Genomic DNA, 8,906 nt, shown 5'->3' on the forward strand with positions numbered 1-8,906 from the left:
ACCTTTGGAAGACTGTCTTGACATTTTGAAAATTCACTGACTGACTGACACACGGTAGAGGATCTTGTATAGAAGGACACATTTAAAGCAAACCTAAAAGTGAGCCCTCTCCAGTGACTGTTAGCGATAGTCTGGACGTCAGCAGCTGACCGTTCCCTCTTTGCCATTTGCAGATGTTTGTGTCACAGAATAAGTCGCTGCCAAATCTCGTCAAACGACAATTACCGAAAACATTAATTAGCTGATTATTCATAAATGTGCTGACGCAGGACACATCTTTGATATTTGCAATGCAAAGCATGCAGGTTATTTATATTTAACCCAAATGCTTTCTGACCTCTTATTGCCTGAGAATATCTCATGACAAAGCTGCAGGATTGCTCGTTGAAGTGAGGGTTTTCTAATTGTCACAGCTAGTAGCATGCTGTTGCGGTAGTACCAGAAAGACAAAAGCTGCTAACACTAAGGTCTAATGTTTAAGCAGCATAGTCAACCGTGGACACCCCTCACTATGTGAAGCACTATGAGCATTTAGAAGTGCTACCCCATTGTGACGCTATACTGCGGTGAACCTGATGCTGAAATTCAACATCAAGAGTTGGGAGTTTGCGGTGGAGGAGTCCTGTGCTCTGGAAGCCTGGGTACCTTTCGGTTGATGTTTGGCTGTTTGCTTTCTTCCATCCACCCAGCCTCTTTTCCTTTCCTCCCGTTTGCCTTCTCTTTATTCTGCCTGCACAGTTTCAGCGCTCGGGATATGAACACATCTAGGTCAAACAGACGCTCTTTTTGCTTGACAGGAAGAGACTCCAAGGAGTCAGCATTTACCGACTGAGAAATAGAGGAAGTAGAGGAAAGGGGTTGAGATTCTAGGGGAGGCAAATGTGGCGTGGCGGGGGGTGACGCTGTTTGAGGTGACTGAGGAGGAAACAGAGACGTGGGAGATGAAGGGAGAAGCGAGGGGAGGGTGTGAGGGGAGGACGTGATGGGGGGAAATGGGCTCAGTCTGCCTTCATCATATTCGGTTGATGGCTGCCGCACAACTTCCGTATAGTGGAAGACCGGAGTGGGGAGGTCAGTAGGGGAGAGGGGAAGCGGGGGAGAGGAGGTGTAGTAGGAGGGCGAACGTTGCTCCAGGGAGGGACTGGGACTGGGCGAGTGCAGCCGCGACTGGGTGCTCTCCACCCAGCGAGAGATTTCCTTGAATAAATCCCCCGTCTCCTCCTCTTCTTCTACTTCCGCTTCCTCCTCCTCCTTCATCTCTCCCAGGTCCTCCATGCTGCCCCCAATAGGCTCAGCAGGCGCAGGGTGGCTGCTGGTGTTACGCTTCCAGTGAGACAGATCCAAGATCAGCTTCGGCTCTGAGTAGTGCTGTGGCTTTCCCTCCCGCCAGGCAATCTTATCCAGATAAGAAGGAGAGCCCACTTTATAGTCACAGGAACGGCCACAGTCAAGCTCCCCGTAGGCCAAACCACAGGCCCGGTCCAGAGAGGAGTGGGAGTTTTCCAGGAAGCGTTCAGCCGAGCTGCTGTGGGAATATTTGCGTGGGTCGACCTGCATAAGAGACATGGGGACGGAGAAGGTGGCAGATGAGGTAGATTGTAAAGTTTAATTGTTGAATTGCTTCTAATCTGTTGCTAAACCTCCTAAAAACAGACATGGTGTATCTAAAGTGTTGGATGCTGCAAGAAACATACAGGACAGCTCAAAAGGAAAAAGAAAAGACAACTGACAATTGTGACAAATGTGACAATTTTCTATTTAATGAAACTTTCATTTTGCCAAACAGCAGCTTGTGAAGCAAATAAAAAGCTTAAAGGAAAATCAATTGTAACAGGATTTTTCTCTTAAGAGGAATGACGTCTGTGTGCACGGGAAACAACGAGATTATTAGAAATGCAGTTACTCTTTAAAAACATCATTACTCACAATGCCACTGCTGCAAAAGGAAAGCCGTGCAATATCTCAGCCCTGAGCTAATTTATGCACCTTTAACCTAATTAGCTTAACCACCTTCTTCGTATCTCTCTTTGCGTATCATTAACACAAGATAATGAGTCAAGTACAAATCAGTCAGCGTGGGGCAAAAGGACAAAGCATATCCAACCTGAGCCTCCTCTAATAGAGCTGTGGAAGTGGCCCGGGGGTCCCTCTGCACCTCCTCATCCTCTGTAGTGTCTCCCAGGTCGGAGGTACCGTGGCCGGGACGCATGCAGCGACACCGTCCACCCGACTGTTGCCAGCACATGTCTGTAGATAAGCTGTTCTCATACCTGCAGAAAAGCACAAATTAAATCTACGTCAATCTCGTTATGTAATAATGTATTGACGTCCTTCCAAGGTGTAGAAAATGCTGATATCCAGCAGGAACTCTTTCTCTCTAGTGTCAGATCTCATTACTGTCACTGTTCTGCTTCGACTGATATTTCCACTTTGATTTCATCTATAAAATAGACTAACTAGGTAAACCGTGGGGAAGTGGCACTCTCTCGTGATTAAAACTCACTTTAGAGTCATAAAATATGATTGATGGATTAAATTATGGTATCTTGCGGTAGAATCGGTGACTCTAAATTGTCTGCGAGTGCGTACGAAAGGTTGTCTCGCCCTGTGTGTCAGCTCTGTGATAGACTAGCAATCTGTCCGGGGTGTCCCTGCTTATCTAATGGACGGATGTTAGAATTATGTCAGTAAGTCTTCTAAATCCTTCGATTACATGCAGTTTAGCACGACTGCAACTGCAGGAAAGTCGCCTGTGATGTATACCCAGCAGAAATATATAGTGTGACAACATTTCCAATAGGATTGCGGATTAGCCTGAAATCTCATGTAAATACTTGGCGCTCTAGTGTATGAACAGAAGCATAGTTATAGCATTTAACTGGAGAACGGTGCGGCTGAGAATTTGTCTTTAGTGACGGCAGAGTTGTGCATTTAGACACAAGTGGTTGCTTGTTAATTTCATGAGAAGTCAACAAAACAGACCACTGCCTGTCTGTCAGTTAGATATATCATATTAAAACATACTAAAAAATTAATGGGGAAAATCACATCATAAAAAAAAGGTAATGAAACCTGTCCCAGTGGATGCTGGAGGCCTGACTGTTGCTGTTGCTGAGGCTCTGCTCGGTGACGAGGCTGTCCTCCAGTTCGTCCTCGATGCGGAAGGGATGCGACGAGGTGGGCTCGTCCTCTGGACAGGAGTACTGCTGCAGGAAGAGGTGGGACAGAGCGGCTTCAGCTGTCAGGCGATCCATGGGGTTGAAGGTCAAGATACGCTCAAGGAAGTCCACAGCTGAAAAGAGAGAAGAAATGGTGTAAGTGTGGTCTTTTTAAGAAATATATTCATCTTCCTCTCAAAACTAAATCATATCCTCCAAACCGCTACTCAATCATCTGTGGCAGGTCAGAGGAGCTGAGTGTTCTGCATCTCTTTTTTTTATTTTCTCTTCACACCTCTGTCACTTTTGTCCATCTCCACTCTATTTTAGACTGCTTGACCTTCCCTTTCTCCCCCACCACTCAATTCCCGCTACTCACCCTGAGCATCCACTTCAGGCAGCAGTTCAGAAAAGGGTTTCTTCACTCTCCATCCATGACTGACATATGAAGGCATCACCTGCGGAAGTGTGGTTAAAATATTACACACTGCTGTTGGGATTATTTTCTCTTTTTTTGTACATTTCCTTAGCATATTTATGGTACTCTAATGAATGTAATTCCTCCTAAAAACATCAATTGAACACAACACATAGCTAAGACCCATGTTGGAAATGCTTGTGTGCACGATCATAAGCTGCAAACGTGGCCTGACCCCGTGTTAACAATCCGACTGCAGACATAAGGATTGCAGCAGCCACTGAGGCGTCACCTGTAGCAGATCCTGCCTGTCCTCCTCTCTCAGCACGGGCACTGTGTTGAGAATCAGCTGCATCTGCTCCAGCTCATGAGCTCCTTGGAGAGAGAACCGACCAATCGGAGACAAGCAGAGAAGAGACAGAGGATCAGTTACATAAGCCAAAAAGATAAAAAAATAAAAAAGAGACCAGTAAGGGTCAATAAGGAATAACTGGGAGGTGTGAGGAGTCAACTGAAACATATGGAAAGGTGGGGAGATTCTGTATGTTCTGCAGTCTATAAAACTATTAAAATAGTTTGGGATTAAAAAAGAATGTGCCTGTCTAAATACTGTATAAGGCACTTCCATTTTTAACTCAGTTGTTTAAAAATAAGTTTAATAAATGTCACTCCTCTTCTTCTCAAACAACAAAGATTTCTGGGATATAGTTTTTCTGATCACACTCAAACTGATATAAAATCCTGCGTCCTTCTTATACTGGCAGGTGTTTACTCCAGCAAAGCTCAATAATTATGCTAAAGCTCTACAACCCTAAACATCCTGATGAGTTTTTTGTTTGTAGGACACAAACAGTTTGGAATCAGATGCTGCCAACTCTGGAAAAAGTCCATAAAGTGCATTTCACCTTTGCTAACCGATGGAGAATAAATACAGTAAAGTCACTGATTATGATGCAGCTAGAAGTGTGACGTTTGCAGCTCGCAGACAGAAGTGCAGCATCATTTTTCCACCCATGTGACACAGCGCGAATTTGTCCTTTAAACGTCTCCATCTTGCTAACGGACACCAGCAGGTGGTGCTATGTCAACACAATCAGCAACTCCAAGGAACAAGCAAGCAGTGGCGGTGTGTTTGGATGAGACGACATTGTTTCCCCCCTCTGGTAAACAAAAATATATTGCGTTTCCACGATATTCTGTTGGTCAAGCGAAGGCCAAAGCAAACACCTCCAACACCTAATGCGTGGTACTCTAGCACGCACGACAAACAGGGAACAGACGACGCTGCTGAGTTTGCGACGGCGGTCCTGTGGCGCAGAGGGCTGCTGGAGGTCAAACGAGCCTGTCAGGAGGAACTACGTCGGCTTCAAACAGTGAGAACTTCTCTGTCATCATTGTTATTCTGGTCAGGCAAAGAAGTAGCCCGCAGAAGGAGAGTAAAGTGTCTTTGGTGGAGGACACTCTGGGAAGACAAACTCCTTCACTCTGACTGGATGCCACCACTGCTGTGATGCAATCTCTGAGCACCTTTTCTGCATCTCTGCCGGCAAAAACTTACACAGAAGACGTATGTACCACTGCATTCAGTCATAAAAGTGTTCCGGCTAGTCTGGTGCCACTTTCTTATACTTATTGCTGCAATACTGCAGACAGTGATGGAAGGGACGTCCTGGAGTGCTTGCCTTTAAAATGTAGCGTGCATATTTTTACATTTGTGTGCCAATACATGTAGATTTCACATTTTTATCTTATTTTAAACATGCACTGTCCATCATCTGCAGCAAAAACATTATCAGATCTGGCTGCACTTTTATCAAAAAGATGCTGTTATTTCATTACGGTCTCATATTTCGTATCGTTTCATAGAGACTGCGTGACTAACAGTTAGAGGTACCTGCAAACAGCATGCGTCCAGTGAGCATCTCAGCCAGTATGCAGCCGGCAGCCCACATGTCTATGGCCTTGGTGTAATTGTTGGGGGACAGGAGCAGACGGGGGGAGCAATACCACTTAGTTACCAAGCCCTCAGACAGATAGCCCTGGAGAAGTAAGTGAATTGGATAAAAACAAGAGGAGAGAGAAAAAAAACAGAAAGCTGAAAGACAGAGCAACAGAAGGAAATACTGCAGTAATATCAGCGATGAGCATGCAACAGATTGGATTGCTATCAGGTGTAAGTCTGCGTGTGTGCCTGAGGTGGTTAAGTTACTCATTTTCACCGCATCCAGCCGGCAGTTTATTGGCTGGTATTTCTGGTGGAGCGGAAGCGTTCTGATGTTGGTAGCTAAAAACGGAAACTGGAGCTCACAAGGGATAGTTTGATTTACACGCACAAAGACTTCATCATTTTTTATGTCAGCTACATGATGGAAACCGGCTTCTTGATACGCTCCGCAGTAGGAAACATTCCCCCCATCTCTCCACCTGAAGTCAGGCGATTGAGTTTCACCAAGTCTTTGATGCTCCGCTGTGTAACAGCATTTGTGCTCTTGTTAGGGCTGCTGTGCCTTTTGTAAATGTTCATCTTGTGCATAACGATGATGCTGCGCGTGGAGATGAGCCGCAGGCGAGCGCTTTCACATACAAACCAGATGTAGTGATAATGAGATGTTTTCGCCTGTTGCTATCATTAACGCTGTCATCGCTTCTTATGTATAACATTCCACCTCTCTTTCTCAAACTCTCAAAATACCTGCACTTACTACATCGTATTTCTTTTCTTTCTCTTCCCTGCCTCCTGAGCCAAACTTCACCGCCTCGGGCTGCTGAACTTTTTGACAGTCCTGGTAATAGAAGGCTATAGTCTGCAGAATGAAATATGCTTCTAATTCTCTCACATTTTGAGATTTCTCGGCAGCTGATGGCAGATTTGTTTTTTCGGTACAGTTTCACAATGACAGCCATTGCACACATTTCTTTTTTCACATTTGCGCCACCCTGAAAAATGTTATTTCATAGCACAGCCCAAGGAAAAGGCACGCGTCTAATCGGCCTCTAGCAACTCTTCTCCCATCCTTTCTTTCATCTCTCTCTAGCCCTCCCTCCTCCATCCTGCAGCTTTCCTTTCCTTCTGCTGTCCCAACACCCCCGCGTCATCCCTCCCACCGTTCACCTATCTCCCTCTCTGTCTGGTGCTTCTCGCGGAGTTAACTCTATTCAGGGTCACGGCATATAGGCAGTACGAGATTAAGCCCGATTCAGATGAGTTATCACACTCGGAATGGATGTCAGAAACTGCTCTGTTAGCTTTTTCACACCAGTTAAATTATCAAGGGCTCGCTGTAACACCAGCGGAACATCACACTAAGCAGGGCATGGCCCTCTCGAGATTATGTTTTAGGTCTGTCCCGAAGTGGTTTTACATTTTTGCTTCACTGCTGAAAAGCCTTCTTCATCTTTTGAAGCAGGCAAAAAACGGAAAAGGAGAAGGAAGAAAAAAAAAAACAGTGAATTGCTTCTTAATCAGCAGGTTATGGGCATGACTCTGAGCGTTTATTCATTGTGGCCCACCCACACGCCAATGTTCCCACCTATACATCACCTTTAGCGGTGAACTCTTCTGTAGAATTTTGCATCTGTGAGCTTCCCTCTCACTCCTCTCCTCTTTACCTCTCCATCATGGACTCCTTTTATTATTTTATCTCTATTCCTCATCTCCCCGTGCCTGCTCTGCCCTCACAGACCTTACTCTCAGCCTCTCCTTCCCCTCCATGCCCTCCCTCATCAAGCTCTTGTCTGCGTGGCAGCAGATAACAGAACAGAAACCGATGCTGAGTGCTCTGTGATCGTCTGACAAACATGCACCCACCAACATGCTATTCTCACTCTTCTATCTATCTGGCCCGCTCTCCCTTCTTTGCTGATCATTCTTTCCATCCAAGCCCTCCTTTCTGTTTCATGGCAAGCGTTTAAGATGGTGACTTTTAAAGAGTGCCAGTGTTTCAGAAGTGCGTCTTCAGGATGGCATGTTACTCGATGATGAAAGTTAATTCATTGAACAGCTCTGGAAACAGCTTTGAAGAGAAAAAATAGTATATTTCGGTGTTTTGTTGTGCAAAACGATGCGTGGATTTGGTGTCAGATTTCATTTTGGAACGCTGTTGACACATTTTCATCACCGTTCGGCCTTTTGTGTCACAGCTATCCATCATTATAAAAGGCCTACTGGGTGTCTGCACTCCTCTTTTCTTTCTCTTCTTCCCCCTCGACCTTCTTCTTGCTGTCTTCACCTCCCACTTTCCTCTCTGTTTGTTCACCCCACCTCGCTGTTTCTCTGCGTCATCATTAGCTCTGACTGTTCCCCACGCTTCACCCCATCTTGCTCTTTTTCATTTCCCTTCACCTCCGTTCTTCCCTCTTCCTCTTTCTTGCCGTTTACTTTTCAAACACTCTGTCCTTATTCACCTGTCCTCCCCTTCTTTCCCTCCGTCCTTCATCCAGGTCATGAATAATTTCTGGGCAGATCCGGCGCTGCCTCAGCAGGTGACTTTCACACATACACACTCAGAGAAGTTCCTGCCGGTGTAGACTGTAAACAACATCGCAAATCATGTTTTTCTGCCTCTGTTTTCTTCCTCGCTCCCCTCAGCCCCCCTCTGTCATCTCTCTCCGTCTGAGTAAATGTTTGTCTGTGTAGTCAGAAGTGCACTTCTAGACAGCTCGTCAAACAACCTCGTTTTCACTGCGCTGCGGAGTCACAGTGTTCGGGTGAAGCCGCTGTGATACCGCATGGACCGTATAGTGTACAAGTACAAAGAAAGGTGGGAGGGAGTTGTGGTTTTTTTGTGGGGAGCAATTACAGAAAATTGAAGAGAAGAAAATTCTTCAATAGTAAGGACGCTTAACTCGCCAATCTTGCTGTCAAGCACGCCGTAATATCAAATCTGATTACGGTTAACTGTGATGCAGGGACCCCATTTGAAAGGCGTATAAGCGAGGCATGAAAACGGTGCCACCAGTTTTGTTTAACAGCCCAAAAAAATGAAAGCTAATACTGTTTGTGAATTTCCATCCAGCTGAAGTCAGTGCTGCCCACGTCCATTAACACTAACTGCTTGAAAAAGCAGTGCTTTTGCTTTGCATTATTAAATAAGAGAGAGGATGCTATCACATTCACTGCAGGCATCTGCTTTGGTGTCAAAACTGCATCACAAATAGCCCTGCATCATCTTACACACATTACACAAAGAGGCGCGCACACATAACCGTGATAATATAATAACAACAACAACAACAAGCGATCTATCTATCTATCTATCTATCTATCTATCTATCTATCTATCTATCTATCTATCTATCTATCTATCTATCTATCTATCTATCTATCTATC

At 45.2% G+C, this 8,906-nt stretch overlaps 1 protein-coding gene across 1 annotated transcript in view; it reads right to left on the bottom strand.

The window, feature by feature from the left end:
* Window positions 1-591: 591 nt before the first annotated feature.
* Window positions 592-8,906, bottom strand: part of mapk4 (mitogen-activated protein kinase 4) — an 11,227-nt gene continuing 2,912 nt past the window's right edge. The window contains exons 3-8 of the mRNA XM_008279338.1: window positions 5,471-5,615; window positions 3,869-3,951; window positions 3,538-3,616; window positions 3,073-3,292; window positions 2,105-2,270; window positions 592-1,551 (exon numbers count right to left, since the gene is read on the bottom strand). Of these exons, the coding sequence (XP_008277560.1) occupies window positions 592-1,551; window positions 2,105-2,270; window positions 3,073-3,292; window positions 3,538-3,616; window positions 3,869-3,951; window positions 5,471-5,615 (1,653 nt within the window). The remainder of the gene's footprint in view (window positions 1,552-2,104; window positions 2,271-3,072; window positions 3,293-3,537; window positions 3,617-3,868; window positions 3,952-5,470; window positions 5,616-8,906) is intronic.

The sequence above is a fragment of the Stegastes partitus genome, unplaced genomic scaffold (assembly GCF_000690725.1).
Source record: "Stegastes partitus isolate 25-593 unplaced genomic scaffold, Stegastes_partitus-1.0.2 Scaffold155, whole genome shotgun sequence".
Taxonomy (NCBI): Eukaryota; Metazoa; Chordata; class Actinopteri; family Pomacentridae; genus Stegastes; species Stegastes partitus.